At 41.4% G+C, this 19,582-nt stretch overlaps 1 protein-coding gene across 2 annotated transcripts in view; it reads left to right on the forward strand.

Moving 5' to 3' along the window:
* Positions 1–19,582, forward strand: part of LOC115021975 (dipeptidyl aminopeptidase-like protein 6) — a 77,318-nt gene that overhangs the window by 3,595 nt on the left and 54,141 nt on the right. Inside the window, exon 1 of one of the 2 annotated variants that reach the window (XM_029452732.1) lies at positions 10,721–11,407. The exons of the other annotated variant lie outside the window; for it this stretch is intronic. Within the exon in view, the coding sequence (XP_029308592.1) occupies positions 11,216–11,407 (192 nt within the window). The 5' untranslated portion in view covers positions 10,721–11,215. Of the gene's footprint in view, positions 1–10,720; positions 11,408–19,582 lie in introns of those variants that run through there. 2 annotated transcript variants of the gene reach the window in all.

The following is a 19,582-nucleotide window of genomic DNA, read 5'->3' on the forward strand; positions in this document are numbered from 1 at the left end:
CATCATTTGCATTTACTGAGACTGAGAGGCAGGCAGCTGACAGCGCTCTCTGTTTCCAAGATACAAATGGTATTGTTTCACTCTCTGCAAAATCTGTATCTAATGTTCAGGCACACAGTTAACATATGTGTGTATACATTTGTTTGTGGGGTCATGTTGAATGTTATTATCATTCAAGTATATTTTCCATGGAATATGATAAATTCTTTAATCAGTTTGGTCAGGTTAGTTTTGAGTGTTTGAACGTGTGTGTGTGTCAAGAATTTAGTGGAACTCTGAGCTGAATGTTAAGGTTCCCTGGAGAAGCATCCTACAGACAAAACTTTCACTGAAACGATTTGTATGCAGCAGGAATGTGTACAGATGAAATGCCTTTCAAAAGCTTTCAGTATTCATCTAGTGAGCCCCTTTGTATTTCTGCATTAAATCATTGCATTTTCAATCACCTGCTTAAAATGTTTGTATTGCTGCCCACTATTAGCTGGTACAAAATGACTTTCATTCTCCTGATTTGCCCATACACACACACACACACACACACAAAGGCTACGTGCACATCTCGATACCATCTGTTTATTTTATCCAATGACCACATTGAGCGTGATAATGGAGCGGCGGACAATAGCACATTGTTCAATGAAATGAAATTTGGAGACGGGGAAACAACCAGGGACGGCCAGCAGCAAGGGACAACAGCATTCAACAGCAGTGATTTGTCACCACTAACTGCTGCGCCGTGGGTTTGGCTCTCTAGGGTAGGTTTGTTGTAGATGAAAACCATGTTTATGAAAGCTTTCCAGGTTTTGTGGCTCCCGGCCACCCACAAGCACGACAAGCTCTTCATCCTGGACATAATCACGGTCTTGCATTGCTCCCCGGGGGGTGCAGGGTTCATTCGTAGCTGTCACCTGTAACAGATGACCTGATGGAGCTCTGTCTGAAGGAGAAGTCACTTGCATCTGGCTGATAAAGACGCACATTCTAATATGCACGTATACCTGGATTCATTCCTATTCTGACAAAAAGCATTGTGTTCTCTATTCATATATTTGCACTACTGCCCTTCCTTGAGCTCAAAGAGGAGCTGGTCTGCGAAGCATACCAAGTGCAGCAATGTGAATCTTCGGGATCCACAGGGAGGAGCGCTGGTGGAGGATGCTCGGGGCCTTTGGGTCGATTAGCCAAGGATAGGTCCTGTGGTCAGGCTGAAGTTTAAGATCAGAGCTGGGCTACGGACATACAGTAAAGGTTTGACGGCATAATGTTGTGAAGTGAGTTTAGATTATACTTTCATGGAGCACATTAGCACACACAAAGACACACTTTAATTTCTACACGCATATGCAACTTAGAATGTCCATTTGGGTTTAGACCTTAACCCCATAAAGTTGTCAAGCCCAATCTTTGCAGCAGCGTTGAAAACATTGCTGCTCACAGAAAAAAAAAAAAAAAAAAAAAAGCAAGAGAGATATGGTATCAGGGATTGATTGTTTTTGTTGTAATCCACGCAGAGCTGTTTGGACTTAACCAATCTTATTTATTGATCAGTTTATGATTGATCAATTTAATTCAGAAGCTGTAGACACCAGAAAGGTATACACTCGTAGATAAGCTAAAACCTAATCTAATGATTTCATTATCCTAGTGGTATCTGGTAATAAATCCAGCGTTCTCTCTGGATCGAGAGAGCCATGTGGGCTTCCCTTGGACATACAGATATGTGTGATTTAATCAAACCACAAATTCACACTGTCATTGGGATGTTTAAGTTCTGTTATAAACTAATATGTTTATGTCTTTAATCCTCCATCGAGAGATTGCACAGACTTTATTAATGATTTTGCTTTGACATCAGCTCTTAAAATGCTTTAATGGCGGCTCACATTTTGCAGAATCAGCAAGTGATGACAAACGGAAGAAATTAGTGGTAAATGAGTCTAAGTAAACAAGCAAAAAATAATCCAAGCCATGCATTGCTAATCTTCTGTCAGTATGATCAAACACTACATCACCTTTGTGGTTTACAGCAATATTGGCGCTGACCTTTTATACTAATTGCAATTATGGTGACTTACTGTGAGCCATAATGTTCATAATAATAGGAGTGTATGTCATGGCTGTAAATGTGACAAAAATGAATACGGAATATGACCAATCAGGGGCTTGTTTAAAGGACCCTTGGGAAATGTCATGGCAGAAAATCAGCCTGTTTGCAGTAATGGCTATAATGACATCCACCATGTCTTGTAGTAACTCAAAGCACGTTATTATTTGTCGTTATAGTCACCGGAGCAATTATTCTCTCAGATTAAACCTTATCTCCTGTGGTGTGCATGGAAATATGAACTTTAGCTCATCATCCCCGGAGTAGAGTATGGCTTTAAATGCTGGCCTGATTAACATAAAAAAAAAAAAACTTTAAGCGTGCAGCTGTTCCCTTTTGTTCTTGTGTGTTTAATTTGAACTTTTATTGTCTCATGTTCTGTAATTATACTGCTTACCTTTAACTAAGTGCAGTTCTTCATCATCTGCTGCTGTCATCTCGGGTGTGGTGTCTCCGTGCAAATTGAACATGTAAAATATGAGCTGAAGCCCGACAGTCATTAGTGATAAACTGCTGCAGCTCCAGGGGGAAGAGACTTACTTTAAACGAGTCCATAAGTCACGGTAAAAAATAAATTCAGCTTGAATATAAGTATTTATGAAGCGTTGTGAAACCTCAAACCAGTTCTCACCACAGGGTATAAAACATACCACTGGCCGTGAAATAAGAACAAAGGCATCCTAACTTTATTTTATTCACTTCTCCAATAAGTAATTGGCAAGGTCATAACAGAATAGTGCACATTTAGCTCATGAATGTCAAATTAGATACCGGCATCTGTAGCTGTGGAGTGTAAAACTTTAGGCACTGTTCTGCAATGTCATGGCACCTGAACGACCCCGCATCGCATACGTCTTCAATGTTTATACCGCCTCAGCATCTTGATTTCACACTCAAGCAAAATGCCGGACAGCAGCATCAATACGAGCCATGATTCAGCCCCTGAGTCCATATCTGAACGGGGATTGACCGTGTGTAGCCTTGTGATTTACTGCTCTTGAATGAGTTATGAATGCTTTGCTGTCTGTGTTGGTCTTCTCAAGGTATGGTGCTTTTCGCCTCTGGCTTTTGTCATATTCACTTGAGCAGATTAGATTAAAAACGGTTGGGATTTTCATTGAGCAATATGACTACTTGTAGTTTAATAAAAGCCATTTAAATCCTTTTTTCCCATGGCTTCATGCTGTGGTTTGGTTGAATTAACTAGTTACGCAGTATCAGCCCTGGGATTCAATACACAACGCTACATAAATAAAGCAGCAGTGTGGCTCGTGCCAGGCTTCTGTCCTGTTAGCGTGGCTTGATGGGTGTGTGTGTGTGTGTGCGTGTGTGTGTGTGTGTGTGTGTGTGTGTGTGTGTGTGTGTGTGTGTGTGTGTGTGTGTGGTTGTGTGTGTGTGAGGGGGTTGTATTTTATGATGCTGAAGACAGGCGGCATAAATATAACTCTGGCTTAATCACAACCCAGCTGCAAAGAGAACTGAATTGATCCATTTCTTGGTAATATGTGCACACACTCAGATGGGGAAAACACACACACACACACACACACACACACACACACACACACACACACACACACACACACACACACACACACACTCTCTCGAAGGGAAAAATGCCTTGCAGGCAGTATTGGTGCTGAAACAATTTGTGTTTATTGTTTATATATACAGTATATGAGTGTGTGTGTCTAATTACTTACACTATTGAACTCTCAACCTTTGCTTGTTAAGAGAGTTTAAGTGTGTGTGAGAGAGGGAGTGAGCCAGGGAGGGAGGGAGTGAGCCAGGGAGGGAGGGAGGGAGGGAGAGAGGGAGTAAGGACGGGAGAGATAAGTAGCTTTTGGAGCAGACTGAGTGGAGGAGATGCTCCCCCCTCATCCCACCCCACCCTGTGTCGGCGATTCCAGTGTCTGTGTGATTGATTCACCCTGCGAGGAGAGAGGGAGGCATTTTGGTTGGGCTCCTGGACCCCCGGGTCATCCTCTCCCTTAGCTGGAGGGAAGAGAGGGAGGGAAAGGAGAGGGGAGAACTTCTCATGCACTTCCAGCAGCCTCAACTTCACAGCACCAAGGTGTGAGCACAGCGAGTGGCACTTTTCACCATGTCTATCCTCATAGCCACCCAGCTGAAGATAGACACCAGCACTGTTTCCAGAAGGGTAAGGGGCCCTTTTAGCATGCATGGCACGCTGTGGGGGAATGTCTGTGTTTATGTGTGAGTCTCCTGCTCCTGACAGAAAAGGCTGCCGGCTGTTTTTGATAACAACTGGACGGGCAAGAAGGGGCGGGCGGGTCTCGACGTCCCTTCTGAGGTTCTTAATCGACAAACTGTTCCCGTTCAATTTTCTTTCGTCAAGTGCTGACTTCTAATGAATGGTTGGTTACATCTGCTGTGGAGAATGCTTAGTGCCTCATTGTTATTCTTTGTGATGTGTTACCATCTAATGACTTCAGAGGGAACGGGCCATCGTGGGGAACAGTTGGATAGAAGTACGTATGCATTGTTGTGTGAGATATTTGGACTTTCAATTATTGGTTTGTATTCCTCGTTGGCTTGTTCTGGATTCAAATATTTTGTTTACTCTTTGTTTATGTGAAAATCATTCAGATGGCTTTCAGGAGGTCAGCTAATTGCTCAGCTTTGATCAGCTCTGCTCTCTGTCTTGCATGAAAATGGGCTGCAAGGGAGATCAATGAAGAGCAGAAGTTTAGGATAACTTTAGTTGTTCTCAAGCAATTAAAGTTATGTTAAATGTGAGAACAGACACAATTATTAGAGGTTTCTTGTTGTTGGATAAAGGAATGCTTTGTGTCTTTGGTTCCAGATCCATGTCCACCAGATACTTACATACTCTAAACACAAGTACTTTGACATCTCAGTGGTTGAGATGTCTAATAATGCATAGATGTGTGTAGACACATATTGAATATGTGGTGGTGTTACAGTATAATTTGTAGAACCAGAACAATCATGCAACCAATATCTGAATGAACAAAAAAGAAGGGTGGTTTAGATTATGTCTGACACTTATCATGTAATAAACTCCCTCATTTCAATCATCCCAACCACTTTTCAGCCCTTGTTTTGCTACACACACTATCTATCCACACACAAACACACATGTGAAAATAAATTCTTAGTAATTCGCTCCCAATCTGCCCCTTCTCCTCCTCATCATTTGCTGCTGTCACAAACCTTGACTGTAGTCTGCTGCTCAAACGTAGCCACAGTCTATTCTACCACATCAGCCAGTATTAAACTCCATTTCCTCAGTGACTTATCTGATGCCATTTCAATTTAGGCTCAGTACATAGCTTCCCTTCATCCATAATATTCTGGAAGATTCAGCATTTATTCTCTGTGGAAGATAATAATATGGCAGTTCCACCAGGCGACATGCTCAGCTGGTTTCAGTCCTGGAAAGCAGTTAACAAAGTTGAATTTTACACACGGCTCAGTGAAAAATGAGTTTAGAAATGAGCACTTACTAGTATATTTACCATAATGAAAATTTAGGGGGATTTTCAAAAGAAATTAGACATGAATTGTGGAATCCACATGAGACTCAGTATGTGTTTATGCTGGTTATAAACATATATCTATCTATCTATCTATCTATCTATCTATCTATCTATCTATCTATCTATCTATCTATCTATCTATCTATCTATCTATCTATCTATCTATCTGTCTGTCTGTCTGTCTGTCTGTCTGTCTGTCTGTCTGTCTGTCTGTCTCTGTCTGTCTCTGTCTGTCTCTGTCTGTCTCTGTCTGTCTGTCTGTCTGTCTGTCTGTCTGTCTGGCTGTCTGTCTGTCTGTCTGTCTGTCTCTGTCTCTGTCTCTGTCTGTCTCTGTCTGTCTGTAAAGTTAATATCAATGGATTTTGTCATTCCTATTATTATTATTCATTGTCTTACTACTATTTGGGGATAATCATGTTCAAATCAAATCAAATTTATTTATATAGCACAATATCACAAATTATACATTTGTCTTTGTGCTTTACAGACTGTACAGGATATGACACTCTCTGTCCTTAGACCCTCGCATCGCACAAGGAAAAACTTCCTAAAAGAAACCCCAAAATTAAAGGGGGAAAAATGGAAGAAACCTCGGGGAGAGCAACTGAGGAGGGATCCCTCTCCCAGGACGGACAGACGTGCGATAGATGTCGTGTGTACAGGATAAACAACATAGTACAAATACAACATTTGACAGAAAATATGTCGTGTTGAAAAAGAGAAAGTATGGATGAATCCAGGAAAATGTCAAAAAGGCTTCCCGGTGTCCAGCAGGACCAGGTCAGCAGGCGCAGCCACGATTCCTGATCCTGACGTAAACTTTATCAGTGGCAACCTGCCACATGAGAGACAGAAACTCCGGGGATGATACCCCGGATGATGAGTTAGTAACATACATTTACATAAATGCATACAGATAGAGAGGGAGAAGAAGAGAGGGAGGGGAGGAGAGAGGAAGAGAAGGAAGTGAGCAGGGAGGTGTCCCCCGGCAGTCTAAGCCTATAGCAGCATAACTAGGGGCTTATCCAAGGCTAACCTGAGCCAGCCCTAACTATAAGCTTTATCAAAAAGGAAAGTCTTTAGCCTGCTTTTAAATGTGGAGAGTGTGTCTGCCTCCCGAAAACAAACTGGAAGCTGGTTCCACTGGAGAGGAGCTTGATAGCTGAAGGCTCTGGCTCCCATTGTATTCTTAGAGACTCTAGGAACTACAAGTAACCCTGCAGTCTGGGAGCACAATGCTCTAGTTGGGTTATAAGGTACTATGAGATCTTTAAGATATGCTGGAGCCTGACCATTAATTGCTTTGTAAGTCAGAGAAGGATTTTGAATTCTATTCTGTATTTTACCGGGAGCCCGTGCAGAGCAGCTAATACAGGAGTACCGGTAATATGATCCCGATTCCTTGTTCTTGTCAATACACGTGCCGCTGCATTTTGGATCAACTGATGTTATACGTTTTGGAACTACATTTCCCATAAACAGGAAGATCAATGCTGCCTCGTAGTCAATGAGTTATCTTACAACTTGAGCCCCACTTTTTAGCCTATATTTGTTTACATTTGCATTAATAAAAGTATGCCGAGTTAGATATTAGCTGTTTCTGTTTGCAGTGTAGCCGTGGATGTACAGACAACTATCATTGGATTACTTTGTTACTGAAGAAAACTTTAAAACGTAATGTTTATCAGAGAGGTTCTGGAGTTATAAGCAGCGTCTTTTCATTATGATTTATAAGCGGGTTTATAGACGTTTCTTCAACGATGGATATCGGATATATTGATATCGTCACAAAGGGTAAGTCAGACTAAATCTAAAAATATGTGTGACGTATTTGCGTGTACTGTTGTCACTGAGTTATTACTCCGAGAAAGAGTACGATTTTTGATGTCACCGTGTTAGTAAGAAGGCCACATTAGGCTACATTTACTGACTTCCAGTTGTTTATAAAACACCTGCATGCACCTGTCCCTTTCACCTCACACAGTAGCCTTTCTTTGCCTCACGCGTCGTGGCTAGAGCTTCACAGTTTGACACAGTATAATGATTTATGGGGCAGACTTGAAGATTGGTTCTGATAATTGGACTAATTTGATGTATGTGTCCACTAGACAGACAGGAAGCAGGGGCATGTAATCTGACACAGGCAGCAGGATAATAATAATAAAATAAAAAAGCCTGTTGCTCTGGATGGCTAAGCTCAGCATCAAGGGAAATTAGTGACCGGCTTATACAAAATGGGAAAATGGTGATTATGGTGGGCTGTAAATAAATCCATTCTGTTACAATCATGTAGAGAAGCGCAGTAATTTCCTTGGTCAGATGAGTGATGTTCAGAGGAAATTATATATTACGGCTCTCCCACCAGACATTGATTGATTGATCTGTTTGCTCTTCTATCCAATTAATTTGTGAGTCATTTGTTGCAGTGTGTTGTGTGCTGATGGAAACTTTTTAGCCTGTGGTGGCATTTCAGTTAATGCTAACACATTTATGTGTGCATCATAAGTGCTATGTGTTATGTTATGAATCATATTTGACACTGAGCCTCAAGCTCTTCACCCCACTTAACTCTGTTTTACACATTTTCTAATAAGAATTACTATAAATGGCCTTAAACCTGCTGCATGCAATTTAGTTTAGGTGTGATAGCAACTCTTAAGCTAAAACAGAAAAGAGCTAAACATAAAAAGCCATATTGTTACAATATAACAATTTATACTATTTATTTTACATGCTGGACAACAGTTTGCCTGCCATTTTTGTTTCTCAGACTTTTTGATTCCACTTCAGTCTTTTATTACTGACAAAACTAAGGTGACTTTTTTTTACACATTGGTGGGATTTTACCTACAGGCTACCTCAGAGTGCTCCAGCACCCTGTGGAGCATGTGAGCACTAGTATTTTGGCTTCATTTCTACAATGAAGGGAAAGCAAATGACTTCCTTCCAGCCCATATATAATAAGATAGCAAATCAAAGGCAAACTCACCCGGGGGAGTTTACTGAGCCCCATAAAGCCATTCCTCACAGCATCATAAAGTGCACAGAAGTGCATTATGTCATTTGGATTAAAATGCATCTGAGCTTGATATATGATTACAATGTCCCATATCACATCTGAAGTAACTTTTAGCTTACACTGGCTCCTACAGCACCATTAGCTACCAGCAGAGGTATTAGGTATGCTGCAGCTATCATCATCATTATAGCTATTACATGCCTCTCCACATTTTGCCTCTCATAATGCAGAGTTTGACTGCAGTGATGTTTGTTTGAGCAGGGGGGGGGGGGGGGGCGCGGGCGTAGCTCCAGTTAGCTGCTGTATCTGTGAGGAGGCGATAGGGGAGTCAAGCTGAGCCCATGGCTCCCGGCACGGTCCTGAGGGGAGTGTTAAAGCAGCCAGGCAGTTCACAATAACTCCCCAACAAGGTGAGGGAGATTGGAAGACATCTATCAGAGAGGTTGGAGTGACTCGGACCTATTTCCCCAAGGGCTGCGCACACCCAGGACAGGCATTTATGAACTAGAGAAACAAATGATGACACGGACCAAGGCCGGCCACTGTGTAAGATGAGGCTGCAGGAAGCCCAGATGTTCAGCCCACAAAATACATCTCTGCTGCAATTAAAGAGCATGCAAAAGCATCAAACAAAGTTGCGATTCAGTTAATTCTCTGAATCATACACCCCACCACACTCAGTGTGAAAGGAAAATTGATTCTAACTAATGGGAGGGATAGGGACTAACTTTAATTAGAGCAAGGCAGTCATGTCCTATGTTCTTGCTTTTGAATGAATGTCCAAACCTTGAAATCAATAGAAGGGATTCTAGATACGTATCAAATTAAATAGGTTACATTCATAATTCAAGCCATGAATCAAAGAGCCTCTAGCAGTCCATTCAGAGCTGGAGATGGCTCACCATTTGTTAAAAAAGAAAGAAAGAAGTTAATTGAATCTTGCTCTTTGTTCAAAGTCGAATACAGAATACTTTTATATCTGGTGTTGCAGTCAGTTCGCCTTGAGTACTCTTAGCTAAAGATTACAAAATGAACTTGATTTCACTTAATGGAAGATGCAAAACAGTGCTATTCAACAGAATGTGTGAGGGACTGTTTTGAGCCATGCTTTACTGCTGCTTTGAAGTTGTACCCATGTGAAGATGACCTATTTCCCAGAAATACGGCTCGGCCCCGGTGGAGGTTTAGTTTGAGCTGTCAGAGTGAGAGGCTGAGGGGTGTTCGCCTGTGGCATTCATGTCAGGGAAGGCAGATATTTTAACCCTTTAACTCAAGAGCCTTTCCCTCCCTCCACCACATATAAGCCAATATTCTGCATTTACCACAGAGCTGCATGTCTTTGGCCTCTGTGAGCATTTCAAGCATGAAATATAATGTATGAGTTTAATAACACATGTGGATGTAAACTGACTGAAAATATATGACATAAGGAGGGAAACTGCATACATTAAGGGGTGAGACACTTTCATGGATTGGATTATTACTGTAAGGGATAAGATTTGAAGATGCTGCAGGGGAGAGCACGAACAAATGAATTCCTTGCATTTTATATCGTTGGAGGACATACACATTTGCATCACGTGACTATACTTTGTGGTACTTTAGGTAAATGTAAAGAATGTATAGGTGTATTGAAATTGACTTTAGCTTTACAAGATTCACTAAATGTGTAAGAGCACAATTTTCCTGAGAAAACGGGAATATTTGTTGTTTTACACCTGAAGCGGAGGTGTATTGTCATCCTGCCTTAATCAAGTGCGCCACAGAGAGGCACTCGAGCTCTGTCCTGGGACCAAATACAATCACTTGGGTGAACATTTTATCAACCCGTTCATGAAATCATAAATGAGTGCGACTTGTTCATCAGCGGTTTTAATTAAAGGTACATCCAGGTGAAATTCGCGCATTGCCGGTGCATGTTTGTGCGTAAAATGGCACCCAGAGAGGTGCAGTGACAGTAGCGCTTTTACAGTAACGCTGCTCTCTCAGTGTTGGTCACTTCTCATGCAGAGCGCGTCTGCGGAGAGTACCGCCGGGCTCTCTGCGTCCTTCACACTCCTCATGCGTAAGGACGGTCCGACAAAAACAGAGCCGAAAGTGTCGAAACATTATCTTTTGCTCTTTTATTTAGCCGACAATCACCCGGAGTCTGGTGGGGATCGAATATCTGATCGGAAACTCAGCGCATCCGCCTGCTATCTCGCTTGTAAGGAGGCATCAGGAAACTGAAGAGGGGAGACAACGTGTCGTGAATACAGATGAGAGCAACTATTGACACCTTCAGCCCACCAGTCTGCCGTGCGCCTGGACAAAGCTAAAAAGACATCGCTGCGAATGATTCAGCTTTATATCCGTCTATCACTTCAGTCATCCACTATCCCTACATGCTTATTTACTAGCTGGGTATCTTCACCTTATCTTTTTGCTCCATCCCGGAGGTGAAAACTGGCTGCCTGCCATCGGTTCTCCTTGAAGCGCACAGAAAACCAATAAAAAAAACGACTCAGGCGAGACCCGTCTGTGGCTCTGACATGCTGTAAGTTGTTTTATCTGGACTGGACCTATAATATGGCTTCGCTGTATCAGAGATTCACCGGGAAGATAAATACGACCAATTCCTTCCCGCACCCACCTGAGGCCAGTCACCTGCTCGGTGGGCAGGTTACAGACGAGGAAAACGCAACGAAGACCCCTCAGCAAGTCATCGATGGCAGACCTTACATCCAGTACCGCAAAAAATGCTCGAAGGAGGATGAGGATGTAAGACACTTCTACTTTATTAGCCATGACCCTCCCTTATAACAAATCTCCAGATGCGTAGTTTAGATGAGACACTCACACTCAGACAAACATGCACGCATACACACACACACACACACACACACACACACACACACACACACACACACACACACACACACACACACACACACACACACACACACACATGCACTCACACAGTCATAGGTCGAGAGTATCCCTACGAGAGAAACTCTATATCTAACTATTGGTGTCACTTTTACAGGGTGGTCGAGAAAGTTTTAAAAGGTTGTTCTTTATTCTATAGCAGATTAAATCTCGCTAGAATTTGTGTTTGTTGTGTTTGGTTGCATTGTTGGATAAACATCTAGGAGGGCCTGTCAAAGCTGGCATAGCATTGTCTGTGCCTTTAGTAAAATATAAATTCAAAGGTGCTAAGTGCGATCAGATTGTTTTTAATAAAGCATTTACATCATTGATAAGCATCTAACAGATGAGGATGATGTGAAAATAATCACCCCTCTGATGTGATTCTCTGTAGTGTGTGTGTGTGTGTGTGTGTGTGTGTGTGTGTGTGTGTGTGTGTGTGTGTGTGTGTCTGTAAGGAGAGGCTGGGCTTTTCTCTGACGCTGTCCCTGGTGCTGAAATTTAAAAGAACATTATTTGGTCATAGACTGTGAAAGAAACGTGGATGTAGTCTTTGTTGTCACCCATAGTTTTTTTTAATGAACATTTGGAAGCTTTGCTTTTGGTTTTCATGCTTGTCACCATCATGGCAGTTACTGCTCTAAATTTAGTCAAAGGGGAAGACGTCTACGGGAACGTTGAGCCTCTTGGATGAGTTGCAAATGTATCTTTTGAGAGATACGTTTTATTTTTTTAGATACAAATCCTATCCAGTTTTAGCTTTTATCAAGCAACAATGAGAAGATCTTTATCTTAACATATCACTTCTCAGCGATGGTGGCTGTCACTTACTTTAGTCCATGACGTTTGGTCATGTTTTTGTAGGTACATCATTGCCATTATAATTGTTCAAACAGTGTGGCCTATGATTTACAAATGTTGTGTATGTGTATAACAAAAGAAAGGCTTTACTTTTGTCCAGTGGACGAACAAATACTACACACACTATTTGTAGAACTTTTTACCACTTTCTGTCTTTCCAACAGTTTCTTTCTCTGAGAATGCAAATACAAAGAGCAAATACAAAAAGTAGAAAATTCATCAAAATGAAACACATTGCACAACTCCTCTCCGACAGACAATGCTTTATTCTCTAAATGTTTTTGGCTATCTTGCCTTCATCATGGTGGTTGTTTCTGAGGCAGAAGAAGGCATCCAAAGCTGGGAACCCAACAAATGAACACAGCTGCTTTAGTCTGTGGTTTAGTCTCTGCTTCCATAAAGGCTTGAAGAAGTGATGCGGTTTTTTTATACGATTGCTTAAGGATGATTTAAAAAAACAGTGCTCATTTTGTCAAAACACTACACACAATTCACTCAACCTCACACACATGTAGCAGAACACCTCAGATGTTTTGCAAACTTAAATTCATAACTATACAATACTATATAAAAACCCAATGTTGTCACTGTATGACACACACATGGTACAACGTACGACCTGATTCTTTTTAAAGCAGTTACACACTGCTGTGCTCAATATAAAACCCCTTTAAAATGTCTACTTTTCTAATGATTTAGTCTGTACATATATTACAATATATTGACCAAATGGTTGAAAATATGTATTTCTTTCCACATTGTATATCAGCCAATACATCCATTGATTTCCACAGGTTGCATTTTGCACTGCAAATCAAAACATAACATATTCCAAATAGAATATAGTACATACACACACAAAGGAAAGCATGAATGAACGCTAATACGCAGGCCTCTCGCTGCTGCATTGGCTTCCGTTGTTGTTGTAAACAGATTCTCACCTGTGGTCTTTTTTGTAATGCTTACATCCTGATTGATGAGTCTACAATCAAGCAATTAGGTGTTCGGCCAGGTGGCACGCGTAATGGCTAATCAGTCCATGAGTGTGGCATTTTGAAAGGGCAGTTTATTGAAATGTCAAACATTTGACTTCATGTCAGATTTCTGTGTCTTCTGTAGGGAGCCGTGTACAATGTGTTGCAAAAAGTGCCATGTTGAATAGCAAACTGAGTGCAAAGCACAAAAGCAGAAGAGTTTTGGAGACATGAGCTGAGGTTTTGCTCTCGTACTGTCAGCTTCAATAATTGGGCTTTATGTGTCATTTTAGTGTATTAGCAAGTGAAAAGAAAACCTGTAGTACGGGTTTTTCTGTTTGCAGATGACACTACTTCAAACCTACAGCAAACACAAGAGTACTTGACTGGCCTTTAATCTTTAAATAGCTGCCAACATTGTGGTGTTCTTCTGAATTATTGATCTCTGTCACATCAAGAAGCATGTGATAAGGTTGGCAATAAGCTGAACACTGACACTGCTTCTGCTGTCGACAACAACACCTGGGCTGTACACAGTGCTCGCCGTACTTCCTGTATTTCCTTTAGAGCCTCTGTGTTCATTTTACGAGATACTTCACTGCCGAAAAATTCAAAATCATGAATTTCTCTCGCAATTAAACGTTGGGATTGGATTTTAGTGGTGTGACCAGGAGCTGTTATTGTGCTGCTGGATTTCCAACATATTTATTAGGTTTGGGCCGTTAACCTTGAGGTCACCTTTAGTCCTGATGTCCCCCTGAGTCGTGCTGGAGCATGAAATTGCCTTTAGCCTCAGGAGATGGGCAGACCATTTCAAGGAGTGCTATTTCCAACCCCTCCCCACCTCAGTAAAAGTTTAACACGCTGTTGTTGTTTCCATTTATTTTGCAGAGGGAGAGGGAAAAAATGGACTTGGAAATGTCAGGAATTAAATTAAATTTATACAGATATTTACCTACACGGTTGTTCAGCCTTCAGTACTAAATAATAATTAAATATTTAGATTTTTTTGTTTACCGCATGCAACTTGTTCTTCTGAGCTCTTGAGCTCACAAAACACTGGCACTGCATCTTTGTTTGTGTGTGTGTGTGTGTGTGTGTGTGTGTGTGTGTGTGTGTGTGTGTGTGTGTGTGTGTGTGTGTGTGTGTGTGTGTGTGTGTGTGTGTGTGGTTCAACTCTAATCAAGAAGATTTGCTAAGTTCTCACTGTAATAGTTTACCTTAATTTTGTTACTTTTTAGACCATAATGAAACACAAGATCACACCTTACAGGAAATCATTGAAGAATAAAATAAAGAACAAATCTGCATGTATATTAGTAGCTAATACCAATGAAATAAGATGGACCAGTAAACATAACAAACACAAATGAAATGTGATATAAGAATGGTACAGCCCATTTTCACGGTGAATCAACGTCCATCTGACTCTTCCAACGGCAGACACAAAAGTGCCACGAAGAAATATTCCTTTATCTCAAAGTGAAGCTTCTATTTTTGGAGTGCTATTATTTTTGATTAGTTGCTAACAGAGATTATGTGCTTTTAGAGTTTGGGGATATATTACCTGTCAGTTTTCTAAAAGAGTTCAACATTTTACTGATTAAAATGAAGACACGTCACAGGTTTCTGCCTCAAGCTAGATCCCAGAACACTTGCTGTACTTTCATCACTGATTTCAAATACTGGCTTTTATCGTGATTACATTGATCATTTCATTGGCTTAATCATGTAAAGTGTATTTTTATACTGTCAATCAGCACCGGAATTCATATTTTATAAGCAAACAACATTTTTACTCACAGTACTTAAACTGCGCTGCTTGCCTGTTGTGATTTTGTGACGACTAATGTGAGTTCATGTTTAACTATAAATATTAGTCATTAGTGAAAAGCAAATTTCCCAAAGGGCTACCTTAATCTGAGACTTGCAAACTGCTCTTTAATGCATGAGTCTTTTTTTTTTCTTCCTCTTAGGTTACAGATCTTTGATTAAAACTATACTGGAAATGTGTTTTAAATATCACTTTTAATGGGCTGCTTCTGCTTGAAATGTACGCATGTGCGATATTCTCCGCGAGGATGCTGGTGGCAAATACGTGGTGTTTGAAACATCAAGGTTACGTAGGCTACATCTCCGGGGACGAACACAAAGAGCTGTGAGCTATGAGACTTTTCATTAGACATTACTGGGGGTGTTTTCTTTATCATAGTGTCACCATTGTATTTCAGGGTGTATTCTTAGCTGTGTATTGTAGAGTTGATCCTGCAAATGGTCATTATACGTGCGTGGCTGTCGTTTTTATATTAATCTGTTTCACATCGGTGGAATTGTACTGTACTGTAATTGTGTTATTCTGTTTTAGATCGCAGGAAATTGGAGTTCAAAGGGAGTGAATCATAAATCACCCTGTACCTGTGATTTAAGTGTAAAATTGAATTCAGATACTACTGCCCAGGTGTCTATCTCTCTCTCTCACACACACACACACACACACACACACACACACACACACACACACACACACACACACACACACACACACACACACACACACACGCACACACAAACACACACCCCTGCCTGTCCTCATATGCATTTCACTGTGCCTTCTACTTACAGATACTCCAGATCTGAATAAGACGGCTTGGCCCAGTTCCCAAGTCAAGTTTAGCTCTGTGCTTCCTTTGAGGTCTGGAAGCTCAGATAAATCAGCCAGACAGAGCTCATCAAGAGCAGACAGATAAAAGAAGGAGAGCAGCGAGAAGTGATAGGCTGTCCTCATTATCTCTGTGGTCGGGCTAGCTGTTTATGCTTCAGGTTACAATACGACTGCTCACTGATGGCCGCCACTGATGTTCGTTACCTGCCGCACTCATCCAAAATGATGATACACTCACATACAACACAACACAGCCCAGTGCAGATGTGAAGTCAAAGCACGTGTGCTTCATGGAAGAAGGAAGTGTTTTGGGGAAATTGTTATGCTTTGATCAGAGTCAACAGTTGGTGATGGGAATTGAAAGGCGAGAGGCAGATGGGGATGTTTACAGATGCTTCATAGAATCTGTTTTTGCCTTTTGTTTTATTGCTGGTTTTAAAGTCTAAATTTGTCCAATAAGAATAGACTTTAAAGTCTTGTTAAAATGCCAATAAGATTTCAGGTGGAAGTCGAGCTTTGCTATCGGACATTTGTAACCAGCAGGTCTTTTGAAGGGCTAATGCTATATTGGACTGCGAGGACCATCCACTTGTAACACATTTTCAAACGTTTGCCCTCAGGGCGTCTTTTCAAGGCACCTGTTTGAAGGACTAAGAGATTCAACATTTCAATTTCTTCTTCATAGCACATAGCACTCTGCACAATTTGCATTTCCCTTCGCACACTTGCTCTTTTGCACTCTTGCACATGTGCACTTGGATTGAATTTGCATTTCTAATTGTGTTACTTTATAGTAATGGAACACGCAAAGATATAATACACAAATACAAATGTGACTTGACGAGAAGTTTGACGTATGACCTTACCTTATGAAAAAACATAAACGGTCATTTCTTAAATATCCGTCTTTAGCTGCTAAATGCTTCACTATGTTTACTAACTAGATGCAAATGTGCATATCTGCTGCTTGGTGCTAAGCAGGGAGTGTACAGTTTCTTTGTTGTTGCTATAAACAATGCGGTGAGAACAAAAGATGATACAGTAAGCTGAGGGATGCTGAAACGCTCTGTAGGGCTGAGGGGAACTGCAGAGTTTGTAATATAGAATTACCTCTGCTTGTTCGTCAGCAGGATTACAGATATGTTTGTACCTTGGTGGAATTGTGTAGCGTTGGCCAAGGAAGAACAAATTCAATTATGGTAGCAAATTTGTATTTCGGGGCGGATACACAAATAATCTTTAGTTTTTGTTAACATCGCAAGTTAGGGCATTTGGCCTTGGCGGAAGCGCTCTCCTATTGCCCTTCTGGTTTCTCTGTGGAATCATTACTACGTCCCCTTTCACAAACTTAAACGTAATAATAATTTGAGCATAAATACAAGATGCAATAGTATCTTTTAGAGCACTTTTCAAACCACATTACAAAGTTCCTTAAAACACAAATATTAAAAGCTACTTAAAAGGCAAATAAAAGATGAACTGAATAAGGGGGCACACCAGGCAAACGTGCTGTCACCCAGCGCAGCTCCTCCCCTCAGGACCACGGAGCATCCTCAGCAGGAGGACCTCTTGCATCGGCGTTGCCATGGTTGCAAAGGTGGAGAGGGTGAGGCTGTATATGCTTTGGGAACACACGCTGCTGCTCACTGATGACCATCTGGAGATGACACAGCTCTCACTTTGCACACTGAGCGTCCTGTGCTGGTGTCATGCTACGCGCTACGTCCATTCTGAAAATTGATTCTGAAATTATGAATTATGAAAAGTCATTCCCCTCGGGCTCCTAATGAATATCAGCCTCTCCTGTTTCAGGGTTGCTGCTGACAGACCTATTCGCTATCGACCTGTTTTTTCTCTGTTCCCAAAGGACATCCCAACAGGTCACCACCCCCCCCCTCCCAGCACCTCAACGCTCTGTTGACAAGCCATCGATCATCCCCCGCCCCACTGCCCTTCCCCCACCACCTCCCCAGACCTGTCAACAGTGTGTCAGCGGTCCACTGTGCCTCTTCCTATTGATGATGTACTGTATTATTACACAAGCTGACAGTGGATATTAGTCAGTGTTTAAATACAGAGGAGCCTTATTACTCCCTGATGAGACGAGGATCCTGCAGAATGGTTGATGCTGAGCTTCAGTCTCCTGTGGTAACAAACACATCATTGGCTGTCGTTAAGCCTCAATGAAGGCATTTTGTTTAAAGCTTTATTCACATCACGTCTGAAATCCTATTCACTTTACTTTGATGTATTCATTTTAACAGTAGCTTTAATCTGTGTAGTTGAAAATGTTGCCGATTAAATATTCATGCAGTAAAAAAATCTCTCCTTTTAGTCATTTTTGAACGGCTTCTTAATGGCAGTCACATCTCCTCCCTGCTTGAGATTATCTCTCCACAGATGTAACTTCACTGTGGATCTTAAAGATTTATTTTTTAACTTTATGCCAGTGTGTCGCTAAATATAACTGTCTTTTAACCCAGCTTGTCTCCACTTTCTTTTATCCGTATCCCTGTTTTTCTGTTCGTAGCTTCAGGCTATATTTTCCATGTTTTTCGTTTGAGGATTAGCTTTATTAGTTGTGGTGGTTGATAAACAGCAGCGCAGCTCTTCTGGAGGGAGGAAAGAGCAAGTATTGTAGATCAAGCGTTTACTCCTTTGTCTTCCATTTGTTGAAATAACAGAGTTCTTATCTTGTGTACTGTGTCATTTCATTGATGTTTAAAATGCGAAATGTATGCTGGAAACCATTTTTAATAGCTTTTCCATGCACTGTTGCTCTTTTGCCACTAGAGACTGTTGTGTTCCAATCAATGCACCAAGTCTACTCTGTACTAAAGACGTTAACTTACAGTACAGAGTATTTGCCACTGCTGTGCCGGCAGTAACAATAAAGCTTAAAATCCTACTAAAAACAACAATCAAACAAAAACCCAAGTTGCTATGGTTTCTTACACAGCTTCAGTAACTAAAGCCAGCCAGCTGCCACTGCTAAAAGTGTCTCAATCATATCCAGGAAGAGGGACATAATGTCACCTCTCCTTAGGATTGGAAAGGTTATACGGTCACCTTGCAACATCAGCCACATTGAGAGAGTTCTGACCTGCGGACACAGACAGACAAGGCCGTTTTCTACCCAAGACCGACAAGAAATCATGGCTGGCATCGCCTAATTGCCACATTTAATTCAAGAGAGGGGAACGATCAAATTATCATATCGGTTGCAGAGGTTGTGTAACGAAACCAGAGAGTGCATTTCAGCTGCCATGCAGTGATGCAGCGATGTGTTCTCGAGCGGAAGTGTCTTTGAGCAAGGCTTGGGATCCTCCCTTTTACTCTCTCATCTCATCATGTTTACAAATGTTCCTTATTCCTATCAAAAGAGAAAATAATCCAGAGTACAACATTAATAATGGAGACAGAACTTTAAAGCAAGTGAAGGAAATTTCCGTCATCTAGAATTAGAGCAGCAGAGCGAAGCTGCCATTTCTCCCGAGCCCTCTCACAGTCGTTCTCTGGGCTGAGACCAGG

The sequence above is a fragment of the Cottoperca gobio genome, chromosome 17, assembly GCF_900634415.1.
Source record: "Cottoperca gobio chromosome 17, fCotGob3.1, whole genome shotgun sequence".
In the NCBI taxonomy this organism is placed as follows: domain Eukaryota; kingdom Metazoa; phylum Chordata; class Actinopteri; order Perciformes; family Bovichtidae; genus Cottoperca; species Cottoperca gobio.